At 38.8% G+C, this 20,275-nt stretch overlaps 1 protein-coding gene across 1 annotated transcript in view; it reads right to left on the bottom strand.

Annotated features, from left to right (window-relative positions):
- igsf21a (immunoglobin superfamily, member 21a) overlaps nucleotides 1–19,894 on the bottom strand; it is a 150,240-nt gene extending 130,346 nt beyond the window's left edge. The window contains exons 1-2 of the mRNA XM_026307456.1: nucleotides 19,812–19,894; nucleotides 19,511–19,704 (exon numbers count right to left, since the gene is read on the bottom strand). Coding sequence (XP_026163241.1) covers nucleotides 19,511–19,649 — 139 coding nt within the window. The 5' untranslated portion in view covers nucleotides 19,650–19,704; nucleotides 19,812–19,894. The remainder of the gene's footprint in view (nucleotides 1–19,510; nucleotides 19,705–19,811) is intronic.
- Nucleotides 19,895–20,275: the final 381 nt, after the last annotated feature.

Genomic DNA, 20,275 nt, shown 5'->3' with positions numbered 1-20,275 from the left:
CCAGGAGCTAGAATAAATCAAAATTTATGTTCTGTGGGTGGGAATGTGAAAATGAGAAAAAAGATGTAATCTGAAAGACAGAGATGCCTTCATCAACCAGTGAGGGAAAATAAGAAAACAACAATAACTGCAAAGACAGGGACGCTGCCATTTCCTAAAGCGTGAAATAATGTACAACAACAAATGTGACAACATATGTTGACATGGAGCATTGTCATGTCCTTGCTCACAATTGCTTAAGACAGCACAATGAAAGCTAATTATTCTCCAAGGATTCTCCATAAGCTAAATGCTATAGGCGTATTACAGCAGATGGTTTAAACACCAAGTAGTAACAGGAAACAGTCAGTCAGAACAGGAGTAACACAAATCAATCCATGTCTGCAGATTTCAGTGATTTTTTTTTTTTTTTTTTTACATCTTATTGCAGGATATGATGTATTGAATGATGTGTCATGCAATTACATAAAATGATACTACTTGCTCAGCAATGCTCCTGCTGTGAAGAAGTGCTGAGAAATGCAGTTTCTATTTAAGGATTTTCAGTTTCAAAAATCCATGTTTACAAGACACCTGGTAAGTCATAGTAGGTAATAGCCTACTGCCAGTTTCTCTAAGGATAAAAAAAAGGCCACAAATCTTTGGCTTTTATCTAAACTTGTTCAATGTGGCCTATTGAATATGGTTATTAGAAATATCAGCGTATTTTACTATGTTAAATATTAAACTTTGGTTTATTACATAAAAGGTGCAGTACATGGCACTTTATCTGCAGGCCCCATGGCTGTGTGTGGTATTTTCTAACATATTTGTGGATAACAGGATAGTGGTGTGCCCTGGTATCTTCTGAACATGGAAAGTGTGCCACAGAGGAAAGAAAAGGTTGAGAAAGTCTGCCTGAGGCTGTATGCTTGCTGAAACTCTAAAAACTGCAATCCTCAACAAAATATGCTGTGGCCTGTTGGAAGGTGGATAGCATGTATGCTACAGTACCTCATTTGCTTGACTTACAGTACATATGCTAACTGTGTGAACTAAGGTGTGCACTAAGCTATATATGGTTTATGTACTGTATACTTTCACAGTCTGAGTGTATAAATATGCATTACCAAGACTGCACGGGCGTGTGTGTGTGTGTGTGTGTGTGTGTCAGTGAGGAAAGGTGCATAAAAGGCAATAATCTACAAAACAAAATTATTTGCATATGCTTTTGAATTAAGCTGCCAGACTCCCCTGCCTGGTGTTTAATCAAGCATTTAATAAGTTCACCACATACAGTTGTAAAGAAATTTTACTCTCACCAATGTTCCAATCCTACAGCCTTTCCAAGCAGACCTGCAACATGTTTCAACTTTCATTCACATCATTTTTTTTAAAGGCACAGCATAATTGGTTTATTATACTCAACCTAGAGCTAGTAGTAAAGGCCTTTATAAATACTGATTATAATAGTGAACACCATCAAAACAAAGAAAACAACAGCTCTTAGGTAAAAACCTTCCCCTACAGTTCTACACAGAGCAACACACGTTACTTTTCTGTGCAGCCTTGTTATTTGACCTGATGCTGATAATTAGAGGTGAATGGTCTAGTCCGGTGAAGATGTGTGAATCCACCCCACAGAAATTTCTGTAGCCCTACAGTTGAACGTTGCTGCTTGTAGAGCCAAGTGACAGTGAAGATGTCTGGGAAAAGTTCTTTTGTAAATTTCTATTGATTACCTATTGCTGACTCTTAGCTGCAGAGCACTTGGCAAGAGGTTGATTTTGTCTGGGTGCTGTTCAAAGCAGAAATACATTTGGTGATGGGGGAGCATTTCAGCGGGGCAAACCTAAGATGGCATTTGCAGTGAGGATGGACTACAAAGCTGAGCAAGCCAGCTTTGGCTAGAGACCAGAGTGTTCCCTGTACTCAGAGCACATCATTCCAAGTAACACTTGTTCTTGTCCCTTATGCAATTTTCTAAACAATACCACAGTAGAAACATGTGCTGATTTCACAGGAGTATAATGCTACATGCTTTTCAGATAACAACTGCTATTGCTGCGTCTTTTCCATGGTTTCCACTGCAGCTTTTGAATAGCATTCACTGCAACATCATTACATTTGCAAAAGCAGTGTGGTCCTGTCAAAGTCTGTGACTACCCAATTAATAAAGCCACATAAAAAACACATTCAAAAGAATCAACATCACTTTCAAGTCAACAGAGCTTGAACATTTCAGGTCTAATATACACAGGTAGTGGAAAGGTACAGTAACTATAAGGACACAGTATTTTCATTGGTTATTGTCGCCTTAGTGACTGAACTGCAAGGGCGTTTATTACTCACTCAGGTCAATGGGAGGAAGGATACCCTTCTGAATATAAAATAGTCCGCAGCTTCGTCACCTGCCCTTTTCCCTGCCAGTGACTTCATACATCACAGTGTTGTCTGGGCAGAGCCTTGGAACATGGAATTTATAGGAGATTACAGTTTTACAGGCTCTGACTGTATTGTCAGCAGAGAGCAGTGCTGAAGAGACCAACTCCTACAACCAGACTGGATTGACAGCATAGGTACAACATAATTAATACAGCAACATACAGAGCATACAGAGTTCTGTTTTTATAAACATTAACCTATAATATAAATCACCAGCCAGGTAAAAGAAAATAATAACATTAGTGCCACATTTTCTGAAATAGAAACTAACAATAAGGAAAATTAATAATAAATCAATAAAAAGTTTATTCTTTAACGATTTTTCACAATTGTTTTACTGCTGCCAAATCAGTGTGGAGCTCTTACAGTAAATGAACTTCTTTGTAGCTTGCATCATGCTGAGTGAACTGTGTGGAAATGCTTCAGAAGAGTTTAAGCTGAAAGAGCAGTGGGTTTTGAACTAATTATTTGTGCTGACTTAATAAGGATAACCCACCATGACCGCAGGGCCAGCCTAAACTGTGGCTGTGTGACACCTGCGATCAATGCAAGAAGCAGTGCACACATTAGGACAAAACCAGAACAGGTGACAGATCAAGAGAAACCACAAACTGGACTCATTTTAAATTTCATGAATCCATGAACTGGATGCATAGATTTCGATGTAGTTACATTTGTAAACCTCTACAGATATCGCTCACGTCAGTGTACAGCCCTCACAAACACCAAAATGTACTCAAGGTCACTGCATGAATCATGACATAGTACTGCAATAGTATTGTGACATAGTAATACTGTAATTAACAGATTCTGACGTGAACAATTTTATCCAGAACAATGTTTTTTACAAAAATATCCCCAGCAAAGGTCTATTGCTGCACAAAGATAGAAGTGGTCAAGCATCCATAGACGATACAACCACAGCCCTGTCTCCTAGAAATTACAATCATATCTTACTAAACTGTCTTCCCAGTGGGGTGGCAATATAATCCTAGCTGCACAAAGTTCAAAGATTTTTTGTTATTTTTTGTTTGTTTTGCAGTTATTGCTGTAGTTTTTTTTATGAATGACACCACAGGAGGTGCAAGAGGTTGACAGTCTGTGCTGTAGGTGAAAAGAACTGTGGTGCTGTGATTGCCTAAACATAACCATGAACTGCAGTTATTATAAGGTGCAAGACATAATAATAATTATTATTATGTAATGCAAGACAAATAAATAATGGTGATTATTTTTACTGATATTAGCAATATCAAAATATTTGCAACTTGCCAAATACATAAATTAATAATATATCCTCATTACACTAATAGAAAACATAATCCAGATGCAATTAGGTTTTCTACAAAATGTACATGCAAATTAGTTGTATATAAATACAGTTTCTAGGAGAGAAAGTTAGAAAATGCAGTGGATATATTACAACATACAGGCAAAGATTATCATACATAAACAATGCTACTCTCCTGCATAGTCTTCAAGGTATTTCTGCCTATAGTCTGTGTGAAAGCAGCATCTAATTTACCAAGGCAGTATCTAATTAGGCAAAAAGACTGGCTTCTGGGCAAACTGAGGCAGAGATTGAACATGGCATACAGTGATGGAATCTACCACAGGCGACATCAACAAGCTCCAAAAAACAAAAGAAAATCAGCTTTGCAATACTAAAATAGAAATACTCATCAATAGAAGTAACAAGCTACCTAAACTTTCTTACAGGCTGCAATTCCACTCTCCCCAAGAAAACGTATCTGGGCATCTACTGAGCATAAAATTAATGCAGTGGAAGTTACTGCATACTCTTCTAAGGAAATGAAAAGGAAACAGAATGACATAAATGCACAAGGGAAAAGGTTTCTTATGGGGGAAAAGAGGAGCTGGTTCTGTCGAGGCTCACTTCAGAGCCTTTGGAGGAGGCAGATAATGCCGTCAATGCCACCCAACATTCCTAAAGTAATAATACTTGTAGAGTAGGAGTTTTTTTAAAAGTGGAACTACCACAGCGTCACTGGACACCCACTCTTTTGTTGTCAAAAATGGACAAATGTTGTATTCAGCTGTTAAGCTTTCTTAGACACTGCTGTTCATTTTGAACTGATTCTATGAAAGTACAATACCGTAGCATTATATAAAGATCCAATAAAGTTTGTTTTGCATAATAATACTAATAATAATAAACACTTGGGCAAATGTGTATCTTTACTCTTGAGAGCTGGAACTGTTCAAATACCAAACTGACCCCAGCAAACTGCTCTGGTAAATCCAGCATAATCAACCACATTTATCAAATCTCATCCCACTGTTTGCATAATTCCTCTTCTAATGCATATGCAAAAAAAGAAAGAAGGCACCTTTCACTAATTACATGCAAGGGCAAGGTGCACCTCAGATGACAAGCACACTGTTTATCTGGCTGATGTGAATGTCTGATAAATTACACGCTCATTTCTATGGGTACTAAAGGCTTAGTGAATCTGGCCATCTCTCCATAAAGGATAACTTGCCTGCTCTACCTCCACATCAAAGTACTTCAGGGAACACTTGAGCCAGTGTAGCAGTTTCCTCTCTTCTGACATCTCATTCAAAACGTTATTGTACATGAATTGGATATGATTTCACCATCTGATCATAGCAACTTAAGTTAGCCTTTGAACAACCAACATAAGTTTAATTAATGCTTGAATAGAAATGAATATTAAAGTTTCTGCCTGCCAATATGATGAAGGGGAGAGACCTTGAGCTGGTGGTGTCTCCAGGCCAGCACTTCCAACAGCAGCACTATCAGCCGCTCTAATCTGCACAAACTCTCTCTCCACTTCACACTTGTGCTTTGGCACTGCAAACAGCTAATGCAAATAGCTGCATATGAATATAATTTGGAATACAATCAAATTAAATTCTAAAAATGACCTACACCACATTGTTCAAGCAAGGAGAATATCAGTCATGGATTTTGTGTTTGTGTAATGTATGTGGCATCTGTTATGATCAACAAGCCCACCAAACCTAACAATAAAATATATAATTTGTTATTGCCTTATAGCCCATATAAGCATTCTGCCCTTTTGGCAGACAATTTTATGTGTCAGAGCCTTCCAAAACAGTTACAAATCATTGTCATGGTAAGGGTTTGGTAAAGTTTAGGCATAGTAATGGCTGTCATCCATGTCAGTGTCCACCTGACATCTTTGTCCAGCTATTCATCGAGCCCAACCTCCACCCTGCATGGAGACTGTAGCAATGTGATGTTGCTTCTAGCTTGGCTGCCAATAGACACGACTCATAATTCACACAAATACTTAGTCTGCACCCATTTTAGGCATTTTCACAATAGACTGGTGCTTGTTAAAGCTTAGATATTAATTAAGAGTTAAACTAAGCCAAACATAAGAATTAAAGATCATGTCTGTCCCTGCACTGAAATTTCCATAGTCATTATTATGGTCAAATATGTACAGCACTGTTTATACAGGCAGACCTGATTCTGTAACAGACCCAACAAATAATTAAAGAACAAAAGTGAAGGAATGCCTTTAAATAAAAAAATAAAAAAATAAAGATGTGACATTCTGCAGCGTGTACTGTATTTGGTCTCATTCTTCTTCTCCATTCAGTTCCTCAGCGACTGGACCATCTCATTCCCCAAACACTTTAAGAAGCATATTAAATGTGAAAAACAATTAAGCCTATAAGCTACTTTTCCATAATGAATCCAGCCTCACCATTTGTGATAATTGCTGTCATTATTACGTGCCTGTAATGGATGTGCATTGACTGCCTTGGCACAGTTGGCACAAAGAGAATGACACAACATATTTTGCTGTGAAATTGTGTTATGTGTACAGTAATAACCATCTTAACATCTGCCAGACCTTAACAGTCACAAACATTCTGCAATATACTCCAAATATATCTGTCTTATTGGAGCGATGCGCTATGGTTTCATTTATGCAGTGTATATTTGGTTAGTTCTCTAGCTGTTTACTTATGTGATTAATAAATGAACTGTACCAATTTTATTCTAAAAAAGTAAATACACAGATATAACTCTAAATGGGGAACTGCCAAAATGATCCAGCAGAAAGTTTTCAAATTATACAATTTTATAATGTTTATGTAAAACTATACAAAATAAAAACTGATATACCAGTAGATATTTTATCCTGTATTTTGAGATGCTGTTTGCTATGAATGAGAAAAGATTCAGTGGGTTCTGGGGACAATACCACGACTTTTTTATCCTTGGTGCAAAATCACCTTGCTTTTGCAAAAAGTGTCAATTGAGAAGAGTCTCATCCCTACAAAGGAATTCACTAAGCTGTTTTTGTTTCATTAAAACATGGAACAGCAGTGATGAAGTCAGAACCTTCACTACTCTCTTTATATGATTATACCCCTTTTATGTCATTTACAACCTCAGTTTTTAATCTGCCATAGGATTTAACCTTCTTGGTCAAGCAGTGAATGTGTCCTTTGTTCACATTGTGTACTTCTGTCCTTGTCCGTTGCATATCATCCTTTCTCCACTTAAATTGCAGGATCTTACGCTGTGATACTCTACTGTGTTGATCTTGTCAGGAATGTGTTTTTGGCACTAGTTAACATTATCTTACACATGGTAAACACTTCAGCTGTGACCAGTAGCATAAAGAAATTAGCCTAGCTTCAGGAAATTGTTCAAAAAGGAGCTGATATCCAGATATACTGTATGTGGAGATACTGACAGAAACCTGAATCCAGAATATCCTGCGAAACATTCAATAGCAATGAATCTGAACAGACTTACCATAACAGCCTTTGGGGAGTTTGCATTTAAATTAGTAAAAACGCCATAAAAACATCAATCCAACAGAAGTATAACAGTGATGTATTATTAATGAATTAATCCGTATTGCCCTAGTGAAATACTGTATGTATATTTTATGCAAAAAGGGACTTTTTTTTCTCTGTTAAACAATATACTAGACTTTCCCTTATGATAAAAAACCATGAATTGCACTGAAAATGCTGCCACTTCCACTCTTTCTGCATGAAGCCTCATAAGTGGAATCATTGATAAGAACATCACCACTTAACTGTTCAGCTCTTAGTGCAGACAGAAATATGGAAACTGTGGAAGTGAATTAGACTAAAAAAGAAAAACTATTTAAAGCTACCCTTCTTCATTCTGAGAAGTATGTCTATACAGCAATTACATCAAAAGATGATGTCTGACAGGGACTCAAATAACTACTTGAGTCATTTGCCATTTGTGGCCACAGTAGATTATTTTTACTCATTAGTGGTAAACTCCTTCCATCTGGTTGGCTTTATTCATCAGGACGTAAATGCAACACTGCGAGACATGACTGAATAGAAAGTATTGATCCAGCCAGTGAAGGTGGGGCACACCAACTGTGGCTGTTGTTTGTTGGACAGACTTTGTATGCATGTGTTACACAGGTCTGCATCATGTGCAGCACATTACACAATCAGAACTAAATGTACTATCTCAAGAATAGAGAATGTGCTTGTGGTATTATCTATCTATGTCTATCTATGTATCTAGATCCAGTCATATATATACAAGTCTGATATCTTGTAGAGAAAGACAAAGCCCCACACAACAATACAAAGAGTCACAATAAACAGCCACTTTACGTTGTAATACACTGTTATTTCTTTCTGCTATATTTTGCAGAATGTGTTCAGAGTCTAATGGCAGGTAAAACAGCAGGATGCCTCCTTTCTTCTTTCGTCACTTTTAACGCTGCATGATTGAATGAGATATGCATGTTGGTTATACTGCTACAATAACTGATTCTGCCAAGACTATTTACTGCCGCTTTTTGTCATAAAGTCTTGTTTTGTCTTTAAAACTGTGAGATTTAAAATAGTGGCACAATGTGGATTTTACCTGAGCAGGTGTCGTTTAATTTGTTTAAAACGGGCATGTCATTACAATTACTGTTCTAGTTCTTTCTGTTACGGCAGCACATGATCATAAACAAGAGAGCAAATGTTTTTTTTTTTTTTTAGCCAGACCTTTTTCTGGCTCTGTATAGTGTAATCCTTCAGTTAGCTGATGTCTTTCCTCATGGGTGGAGCTTAAACAGTAGGATTACTATTAACCCATGTGTTGCTTTAGATAGAATGGTAATAAAGAGTAGGAATTATGACTAGTTCAGCACCACAGCTGATACATTTATTCCTTATTGTGAAATTATTATCCAGAACACTGATAGCAGCCAGTGTGGTCCCATCAGGAGAGCAGGGAATGGGACAGGAAAGAAGGGATAGGAGGGATGAGACATATATCAGCAGATTCTGTCTCTGGAGAATGACAGAGGTCTACTTCACAATACCCTTTAATTCTGGAAAGAGAGAAAAAAAATCCCCATCATAACAGAAGTACATGATTTACATGTTCTGAAAGTGCTAATGGCACTTTTAAATTTTTATATTGACTGTGATGACAGTGTTTATCTAGGAATCTAAAGAATGACCTTTCTTCTTTTCCTCAGACCAAATGATACTGACTTTCAGTTTTACATGACATTCTCTGATTCAGTGATTCATGCTCAGCTGTCCAAAGTGTACAGCATGGTTTTTAAATAATGAAATGAAATGCAAGACAGGGTTACGTTTGATTACAAAACATCTGTTTTGTTGTTGCGGCATCAGATGTCCAACATCTGATATCAAGGACATTTCACTGAATTTCAATGAAGTCAAAAGTACACAGAATTTTTATGATTTTTAGCACTGCCATTGTCAAAACATGAGGTTTGTCATACATATTCATTGTATTTCCATAAAAAAATGGTAGATAAAAGTGATAATAGACTGAATCTACAATCTGACTGCACCCTGAAACTGGCGTTTTCTATCCCCAAGTATTACTATGACATGATGGAGGTCTCACTATCCTGCAGAATGCAGCCTAATGTTCAGTCGGCTGTGACGGGGACTAATGTGAGCTTTCTCTTACATTCAGCTCCCCTTGGAAGAGGCAGCCACATGAGGAAACTGAGCAGTTGAGTGGGTGCGTAAATCAAACTGCTGAAATGACAAGAAAGCAATTCAATTCTACTTTACCTTTGCTTTTGCCAAACAGGTGCATAACCAACATTTGATACATATGGTAAAAATCTACCATGTTTGATTAACTACATAAATACATAGTGAAACAAAGTCATTAATGTGAAGACAAAATTTAGCTTGAGGGCAAGGAGCAAGATCAAAATTAACAATTGTAACTCTGTTCCAGATTGGTTAATACGGAGGAGCTGCTGATGTCTACTTGAATTGAACATAGTTTTGTTTTTTTCCTTATAAAACTCTGTAGCTAAGCTTAGTCCTTAAAATATACTTTCTTTTTATAAATCTATTGAAACAGAAGTGCCAGTCTGAGGCAGGAAGCATTGGACAGCCTATTTCCCCCCAGCATGAATAAAAAATCCACTGCTGAGGTTAAAAAAAAAGTCCTCAACCATCAGTGGCACTTTACACCTGTGAAACATCTCATAAATATATGGTAATGAATTGGTTTTAACCAAAAGAGTTTAGTTTTAGTTCATGACGAAAGCTCAGAAAAAGAGATTCCTAGTCTGCCAGTCTTCTTATTACACACCTAAAACACGCACAGCTCTCTAGGCTGTTTCCTCCTACTGCTGTTCCCTATTACCATCACTTCCCTATGCTGCTCTCTAAGTTTGATTAAGTACAATCCAGTGGGGGTGTTTCAGCACAGGCTTGATCCATTGCCCAGGGCTGACTTTACTGTGCTGTGTCAAAGCCAAAGATTTTGCGCTAGCATTATTTTTCCCTAGTCCCACCTTGTATTCATCACTTTCAGGATGCCCAGAATTGCAACCTAGTGACAGGTCTAATAACACAGGGGATAAATAAAGTTCTGAACCTGTTGTGCTTGGTCATCCATTGTCTAAGGAAAATCAACGTGAGGGATAGACGATTACATGACACACACACGCACGCACACACGCACGCACGAACACACACACGCACACACACACAAAACACTGGAATTTCACATTTTAAGGAAAGGTGTCTTCATGGCAATGCTCTGAAATCCTCCATTTACTATTTTTTTTCTTCAAAGAGTAGATCTAAGCTTAAGTAACAGGTATTATGTTAATGCTGTTACTAACACATAGTCTACATTATTCTGATTGATTATAAATACAATGGGATCAGCAGCAGCACTAAAGCTAATGGCAAGTCATTTTAACAGCTAAGTAATGGCAGTTTTACAAAGGACAATGAGACAATTCAACAGATTTATATGTTCAGATGCTGTGACTTCGTTTAGAGAGATCTCACTTCACCAACACCTGAATACTTTTTTCCTTTGAGGAACACAGAAGTGACATCTAATTTGCTGTCAATGGCTAGACTTTGAATGACATACCCTCCAACAATGAAGGAATGAAAGATGGAAGAACGCCAGTGTTATTGTTCATGTAACTGGGAGACACACACACACACACACACACACACACACACACACACACACACACACACAATATGCACTAAATTAACCACAATGAATCAAATTCTACGAATTAGAACTCAAATGGCATCTGTTGGCAGCACAGTGTCTTTGCAACACTTTTTTTTTTTTTTTTTTACAAAGAACTATACATCTGCCAGGAAAAGCATTTGGGGATTATTACCCAAGAATCAAAAAATAACAGTCTTTCCAAATGTGATGAAGGGAAACAGAACTGTTAAGGTGCTAAGACAACCCTCTTAAGCAGCACTTCCTCCCAGGCTCTGAACAGGCACATCTTAGAGCTGAGTAGAACAAGTTCCCTAATGTGGACAGTCAACATATCACCAGGTCAAGAAAACTCCATTCAGGTGCTGTTCACCTAAATTGCTACAACACCCTGTTGTCACCCACCAATATGCTTCAGCCTTCTCTGACCTTTGTTCTCCAGAGCAACATGAATGACTACACGCATTCGTGTGCAAAGTTGATGCATTTGGAGTCGCAGTTTCTGGCACAGCCTCTGCATAGGGAAACACCCTAATGTGATCTACGTCACACAACAGAGACAATGGCCACAAGAAAAGATATGAATGAAAGAAAACGATGAGTGTGATGAGTTCCTGAGCTCTGCAAACATAACCGTGTAAAGGTTAATACTTGTATTTGTACATCTAAATAGTTCATGTGGTTGTGTGCCTCAACAGATCGCAATCAGAAAAGACCCAATGACCCCAAATGACACTGTGTACAGTACTTTCATTCTACAGTCTAATTCCCCCAAGCAACCAACAGAGAGGAGTCGTTTCAGCTGCTCTATGACAATATTTCATTCCACTTTCCTCAGAACGTTGCACTGTAGCAGTGAGTTAGCAGGTAAAATGCATAAGCCACGCTCACTTGCAGAGTTAAATCAACACTGACAGTTTTATTAGGCAAGAATAAATTAGATAATCTTTGCTTATATAAAAATTCCAAATGAAAGCACCAAAAGTCGAAAGTTAAGTGTAATCTCCCTGGAAGATGAAACAACCTTGCAATATTAAGCTTCATCTTGAAACACAATGAAGTAAAATAATCGTATATAAAGACAGCTTTGATCCACATGCAGTAGCTGTTTCTATTATTGTATAATTCATGTCACATGTCCAGGAGATTATTTCTCTGAATTTGCATAAATTCTGCAGTAGATCAAAAGTTTGATGATAAACTTTATCATAAATGACAGATGTTATAGGATGAACACAGACACTTGACCCGTGACAGATTCTGGAAAACTTCGCCAAGCTCTGCTCCTGTGACTCAAGAGTTTTGTCTTCATGATATTTTGGGCGATAGAAAAGGCAGCGAAGCCCTTCCAAGGAAAAGAAGTCTTTCTGTAGCTCGCATGAAAAGGAAATAATCTGTTGTCATAAGATGCATAGCCCACACAATCCTCCCTTACGCTCCCATCTGCACAGCTTCAGCCCATCCAGAATGACGTCAATGTGCAGATTAGACCTTTTCTTCCCCATCCTTACCCATCTCTTCCCTTTTTTCACACCTAATCTGGACTTTCCATGAAGCCTCTGTGTTGCTGCATTCACTGCCTAGAAGATGGTTTTGAATTGACATAAGAAACGGAAGAATCAAACAGAAAAGGGCAAACAGTGATTTGGGAAATGTACAGTTACTACATACTGAAAGAACTGATAGAGTAAGAGGAGGTTCAATAAGTCTTTAAGAATGTATGAAAGAATGTTTTGATAGTGAGTATAGAATTGGTGGAGGGCCTGCATACAATATCAACATCATGAGTAATTATAGCGGTTGATCAGTTATGAAATTAAATTACCTTCATACAATACTACATACTGTAAATGAAGCAGAATGTTAATACACAATACTCCCTGAAAATACAGTATTTTGATTTCATTTTTCATACAAAACATTTACCACTTTCTAGTAAGCAGCCAAAGCACATTATTTCCAGTCTCACCTCAGATTTGATATATGATATTAAAAAGTCATGCTTCCTGAAGTTACATTACTGTTGAATAATAAATCCATTCCTCCATAAATGGTCATCACTAGCAAAAAGAAAGCAAGTTGCAAAGGACCAGAATATCAGTATTAATAAATCATCTGAGCACAGCGGCGTTTTTCCTGGAAGCTTAAGCTTCTGTGATGGACAATGGAGGCAGAGATAAGTGTCATGTATATTATACAAGGCACTTCTCAAAGGCTTTAATAATGAGGCTAATGTTAGGACATGGTGGCAGAGTTATTGTTATTACTCAGCAGCCATGTTAAAACACGATAAGCATAATCGACAATAGCATGTAGGAAACAGTGAGGGGAGAATACAACAAACGGCTGATAAAGCCTGTCAAGAAACCCCTGCTTAGGCTGGCTGCTAATTTCAGAACAATATGTTTGCATTATTCATGGCATATCCATGAAAAAAGGTCACAGATAACAGTTCTTTTAAGGTAATATAAACTATCTGACTGTATTGCTCACTGCTGAACACAAACAGGAATGGTACTTTCTCTATATAGCCCATAATGGGAACCAGTTCTCAGCAAAGCTTCTCTGCTCTGTTTTTTAGCTCTGCAAACCACCAGCTGCTGAGGGAATTGGAGTTGCTTCAAACTCCCACACAAGCCAGAGACATCAGCAAGCCAGCCTACATCTGCGTATGGAGGACTACAGGGACTTCAGGAAAAAGGCAAGTGCTATTTGAACTCCCTTGCCCCGAGCCTTCACTTGTCTCTATACATCACACTCTTTACCATTTGATTTCATTTGATTTGGAGCATCTCTGCTTGAGAATGCAAAAATATTTCAGCCATATATGCAAAGGAACGTTAATTTTTCAGGACATCTTCCTTGATTCTTCACTTTACCAAGAGACCGGTAGCTATAGTGGCAGCGGGGTAGGACAGATATGTCATGATGTTTAAAGATTGTGTTCAATTATTTGCATTGTGGGAGACATAGCCCCTGTGGGTGACCCCTTAGGCCTGAGGTTCCAAGCTCTTCATGAGCAAAAAGCCCAGGAACCTAAGGTGCCAGCTGTTAATAAAATATGTTCATGGATTTCCAATGACTGCTTCACAACAAACACCGTGCTTTAGCTTGTCCAAAATCTCAAGGAGATGATTTGGTTTCGCACGGTTACCTGAAAAGCAGACAGCTGGCATGTATGCCAATGCTCAGAATATGTTATTCTCTCACATGTGGCTTATCACTGTCTCAGACATTTCTGGGTGTCACACTATTGGGATAGATGCCTTTGAAGAAACTAAAAGCCAGAATTCCTTTCAAGATCAACACCCACACCTCAACGTGAAAGCAAAGGCATGCACGGTTGAGAAGAGTTTAAAAAAAAAAACGGTGCAAACCTGCTGTTGGAAAAATTGAAGCATAAGTGACTGAGCTTTGTTAAATAATAGCATAACAGGTTTATACAGCCTCCATGTAAAACAGCAAAATATGATTTTCAAAAAAAAAAAAATATTCAAGGATTATTCTTTGAGATGTTCATGACTGGGTCCTCTGGCACAAACTGGAAGTGAATGAAACTGTGTGTATTCAAAGAATTATACAATTGCATTTGGAAAAATTAACATCAGTGTCAGGAAGGAACATGCTGCTGATTCAGGAGACCTCACTGTGATTTGAGTTTTCTCTAACTTCAGTATTATTATTTGTATTATGTGTCTTCAGTTGAATAATTCTCAGCAACCAAGACACTTATCTCCTTGTCTTTTTATCACAAAACTTGATGTTTTCCCTTCCTTGTTGCCCCCCTTCTTTATCTAGGATGGCATGGGTGGAGGCAGCAGTCCTCCACAGCTCTAAGCCCTAAGCAAGCCAATCAAATCTAGAGTTAAACAAATCCCCTCCTGCAACCGTATCCCTTACCCTTTTTCTGTTTCAGTCAAAAATATGTAATATTGTGGAAGCTAAAGAGTTTCATATCTCAAAGCAGTTAAAATTCTTCTACTTAATAATCAGATAATACACTTCAATATTCAGTGAAGTCCTTCAGGGACTGCACGACACCACAAAGACCTTTTAGGCCTTTTTGATTTTTCAGTAAAAGCTATTTCATTTTTAGCACAGTGGTCTACATGTGTGAGGTTGGCTGAAGTCTTTCAACAAAAGCTGTCATTTCTGGGTCACCAACCTGTTTCAAGTTTAAATATGTCTCTTTCATCACCTTAAATGGGATTTCAAGTTACAAAAAGATGCAGAATAAAAGATGAGTATAACGAAAGATAGATTTTCTCTAGCATAATTGAAGGTGATCACTGAAGGAGGCAATTGGTAGTCAAACATATGGTACATACATTGACTGTCTTGGATTCTGGACTTTTTTTCCTTCAGTGAAGTTTAGATACAGTCCTGCTATCACTGCAAAGTACTGCCCCCCTAATTCCAGCACTTTCATTGAGTGTGACGTGAGCCAGAGGCTCAAACCAGCTTTGTGTTGTGTGTCATTGCGTCCAGCTGCACTCTCTTATTTTTGATTAAGTTGCCACCTGACGGCAATTAATGTTATATTTTTCTACAAATTGCAAACACCTCATTGTGTGGAACAGCAGTCTCACTGTCGCATTAGAGAGATCAGTAGAATACATAATAAGAGTTTTAAGACAGATGGGAGCCTATCAGCTGCAGAAGACAGTGTGATTTTATATTGTAAATCCATCTCAAAATACTGTAGCGAGCCTACTTAGTTCGAGGGGAATCAAAAACGGACTAGAAATGACTCATGAGCAATCAATCAATAAATAAATCAAACATCTGCACTGCAATTTAACAGTGATCTCCTGGGGATATGTTCTCCTGTCTGTAACTGTAAGCTGAAAAATGCACACATAGCTATATTTAAACAGACACAATAACTGACCAAACAATTGCAAAATAAAACAATGGAGATGGCTCCTAATCTGTGCATAATCTTTTTATATAACTGCTGAAAGCTGCAGTGCTGATGCAAAGCCGGGTGATTGTTAGATAGTGGTATAACCACAATTCATTTTCCAGCCAGTATCTCTTCTGACTTCCTGTGAGTGAAGAGCAGCCATCAGTAGCAGACAGTCACAATGCACCGGAAACCATCAGATCTAACAGAGATCCAGTGTCTGTTACATCTGTCAACACCGCTATGATCCACAGTCTACGAGCCAACCTACAGTGCTGTGATGTGAGACAGGACATTTTTCTTAGATGCTTTTTCTTCCCAGCAGGTCAAACAGAAGAGTTTAATATACACCCAAACTGAACACAATATCACACAGTCCTATATTAATCCTTTTACTGCATTTTAGCTAACAATGTGTTTACTACATTGAATTACTTTCAACCCCTATATAGCTGTTCAGACCTGGCACTATTGTAGTTTCCATCTGCCTTTACCATTCAACCTGGGACAAACGAGGATTAAATATAGAAAGTCTTTTACTCACTTCAACATAAATTGGGAAACTTTAAAACAACATATAGAAATATCATCATCCACAGGGAAGGACATAATTGACTGCATTGGATAGCAAATTGTCACTTGTGGGGAGAATATAAAAGGAGGGATATTCCTGTAGTTTTCAAGAAGAATATCATCTTCAGTAGAAATTATGCAGAAAGACATATCTAATATCACTGTGTAAGACACTTCAGCCACAGCTTGCTTTAAAAAGTGAAAGGGAAATGAGATACAGCAATAGAGCTACTTTGATTTCTATTAGGTAAGACTGATCTTAGAAAAGGGTCTAGGCAAGAGGATGAATTTAAGTGGAAATTCCAAGGCAACTGCTCTTACCAGAGGAAAAAAAAAAGCTTCAAAAAGCTCCAATTTAATATAATTTCAGTTCAACTTTTGAAATTTCTTATCTATAGTTCTTAATCTCTTAAAGAAATCTCCAAAGCTCTGTAAAGCAAGTCTGTTCTTCCCTAAACAGCACTGAAATACTGATAATAATGCCACCATCTACCAATTATTATTAGAAAGGTTTTTTTCTTCTTTTTTTAACGTGGCAAAGGCGAAACCTGTAAAGATAAAAAAAAAAAAAAAAAAATCCATCAAGCCAGCCTACACCGCATTAATATAAAAACATGCATCCACCAAATGGAACTGCAGAGAAAACAGCCCATCCATTCTACATGGAATCCTGTAGAATAACACAATTTTCCCAATTAAATTCTAGGGTGTCAGGCATATTAATTTCTCCCCAACAAGAAGTCATAAATCAAAACTAACGGTGACGTACTAACTATCTCTTCAATGGCAGCAAGTGGTTGTGACTAAGAAGCTACGACTGGTTATTAGAGATGAGATGAAGATGGCAGGAATTAACCCGGCTCCTTGTCTGGTAAATACTGTAGAAGCCTTCACCTGTTTGAGAGCTTTTTTCTTTCCTTCTTACTTTTGCATGTCTGGGGAAACACATTTACTCACTACACTCCTGTGTGTGTACACACACACAAAGCAGACATAATACATTTGCCTCCTGCATTAAGCATGTAGAAAGAGAAGTGTCTCCTGGAGAAAACACTAAGTATACAGTTGCTGAATATGTAGGCTGCTCTTGAAATAGTGATGCTGTGACATGCTTAACAGCCAATCATAAATCCTAAACTACTGAATTTCAGTAGCAGAAGCCAGCTTGTAGGCACAGCTGCATTAAGCAGGGAGTTGTGCCAACGTTTCTAAAGGAACATGTTCAGCAGATAGAGATGGTGCAAGTTAGTTAGCCCAAGTCTGATATGGCTGAGAGTTAGCTGAGTGGATAAAAAAAAAAATGGTTTTCATTCTAAAATGAGATAGTGTGCGTCATTTCTCAAAATATTTGCTGACCAAAAAGAAACTGCTGGGGGAAATTAAAATGTATGACATTTGAAAACAGCGATAACAGGAGACCCACTGACCACAGGGACACTCTGTGGAGAACAAATCTATCTTAAGTCACTGGTGCACACCTTGAAATGGAGAAAGCTTGATAATGTGAAAACACACACACAAGCAGGGAAATTGTATGGTAAGAAAAAATGTGATATCCAGAAAACGGTTATCAGTCTATATAAGGAAAGCTGTTTAGGGGAGAAAGCAGATAAGAAAAGGTAAAATTGGAAGGTCTAGTCACAGCACACACTTATGTTGTTTAAACTGCAGTGACAACAACAAGTATGCACTACAGCTCAAATCCTGCCATCTGACTGGTTCTTTTGAGATTTCACTGGTTTGTTTACATGGTCAGGAATGTTAAATATGCATGGGATCTCAGTCACTCAACTATAACATGAAATAAGTCCTAGCTGCTGTGAACATTTCAAAGGAGCAGCCCAAAAATACTTCACATAGTATAAGGCCTGTGTATAGTTCACCATCATCCGGGCAAGACAGACAGGCATTTTATCACTTAACATTATGTTAAGCACTGCTGAAGGATTGATTTCCTATGTGGGTCAGTGAAGGTCAACAGCTTTTAAAAACAGGAGCCTCAGCTACCAGATGAAGGTTTAACAGGTTAGTTTGTAAGGCATGCTGTCTGCTCTGAACTCTCATCTGAAGTCTTTCGAACACAGGAGTGTTAGCACCGGTGCACCGAGCAGCAGCATAACTCCAGCAGAATAAGAAGCAGCCTTACAGACTCCTTCTAGATCTGGCTGTAAGGGAATCAAACGCTCGCAGTGCAGTTTTGTAATGCAAGCTCTTAATGATGTATGGCACCATGTAGAAAAGGAAATGCCACAGGGACCATATGTGAGGACAGAGGAATATCAGAACAAGGGAACACCCTTAAACTGCTGCCTCCAGGTCCTTATCTGTTGCAATATTTGAAGCCCTAAATTACAGCACATCATCACTACTGCTCCCGCACGGCAGAGACGAAGGTAAAGCTTGAGGACAGTCTAATAATTGTCCACAATAAAAGGTTCATTTGTCCGTTTGCAGGAAGCGCTTTCTTATCTGTCGTGTTTTCATCCTCCAGCATCTGAACGCGCTGAGCAGCGACAGCCCACAGAGAGAACACGCGACACTGATGCCACCGCTGTGCCGAGCAGACCGCGCCGAAGGCAACAATCTGCATCATGAAGACGCACTTTCATCTTTTCTTTCTCAGAGCAACAACTTTCAAATCTGTTGAGCATGGGCGCTGTCTGGGTGCGGGCGCCGCGATGACCGCCACGCCGAGAAGTGCGCTTCAACACGGGTTAGTTGCGCGGTCTCTCAGAAGTAGGTGCTGCCATGCACGCTGCTCGTGATAGTCAATGCAGATGAATTAAGACTTAATACAAAACCAGGCCTCCTGCTTCCCCCTTTCCTGCATCTCCTCAGTGCACGACACCGCGCATTGTGCAGCCTGGACTCAGGTCCGCCCTGATTCCCTGATTTCTTTCTTCCACCACTTGCTTGGCATAGAGGGGAAAGTTGGCATGAGGCAAGCATGGCACAGATCGACTCGATCAGCCTGCCCTGTGCACGGCCAGTTACATATGAACCACCCAACTCATTGGCAGTCAGGGTTTTGTTAGACCCCACACATGGATCGCAGGGCTGTGAGAGGCTCCCACTGCGTGAAAATGAGAGGACAGGGTCAGACTTACCGACGGCTAAATCCAGTAGATCTGCGCACAAGAGCAAGCACAATGAGAAGACGGTCATCTTTCCCTTATTTCGCAATAAATCCCAAACTCCATCTGCGTTTACATGCTCTCCGGGTTTCGGCTGTGTAATCCCCACCATTCCAGAGGTATGCGACTGAAAGGTGCTCCCAAACTATTCATGATGCAGCTCAAGTCTAAGTGGAAAAATCGGAGAAGTTGACAGTGAATGCAGCATTGAGACCAGCGAGAATCGAGCATCAGATCAAAAAAAAAAAAACAAAAAGAGAAGAGAAAGACTCACTGGCTGCGATTACAGAACAAGATGCTTCCCCTCTCAGTTTAAACAATGGGGAGCTGCGCTGAGCCGCGGAGCAGAGACAGGCTCTGGAAAAACGGAGAGGTTTGGATGAAAATGTGTTCCTCAGTCACAGCTCTCTCTCCCTCTCTCCCTTTCTCCCCCCGCCCTGCAGACACACGCACAGTCCTTCCTGATCACTCGCTCTTTTATTTCACAGTTTTCCTTAATCCTGCCCTGGATTGAGAACCCTCTAATTCTGTCCAATAAGCCGATTTATTTCTCTTGGATTTTTTTTTCCTTGTTAAAAACATTTTTTTAAAGATCATTATGCTCCATGTGGTGTGTTGCTATATTAGAATACAAATACACAAAGCGACTGGCAGACCACGTCCAGGTGCTTGAACATATTTAACCATCAAAAAAGATTTTCCTTATGTATGTTAGTGTGAGCCAACAAAAAAAAGAAA

The sequence above is a fragment of the Mastacembelus armatus genome, chromosome 5 (assembly GCF_900324485.2).
Source record: "Mastacembelus armatus chromosome 5, fMasArm1.2, whole genome shotgun sequence".
NCBI classification, from domain to species: domain Eukaryota; kingdom Metazoa; phylum Chordata; class Actinopteri; order Synbranchiformes; family Mastacembelidae; genus Mastacembelus; species Mastacembelus armatus.
This window is presented reverse-complemented; position numbering and strand designations above follow the sequence as displayed.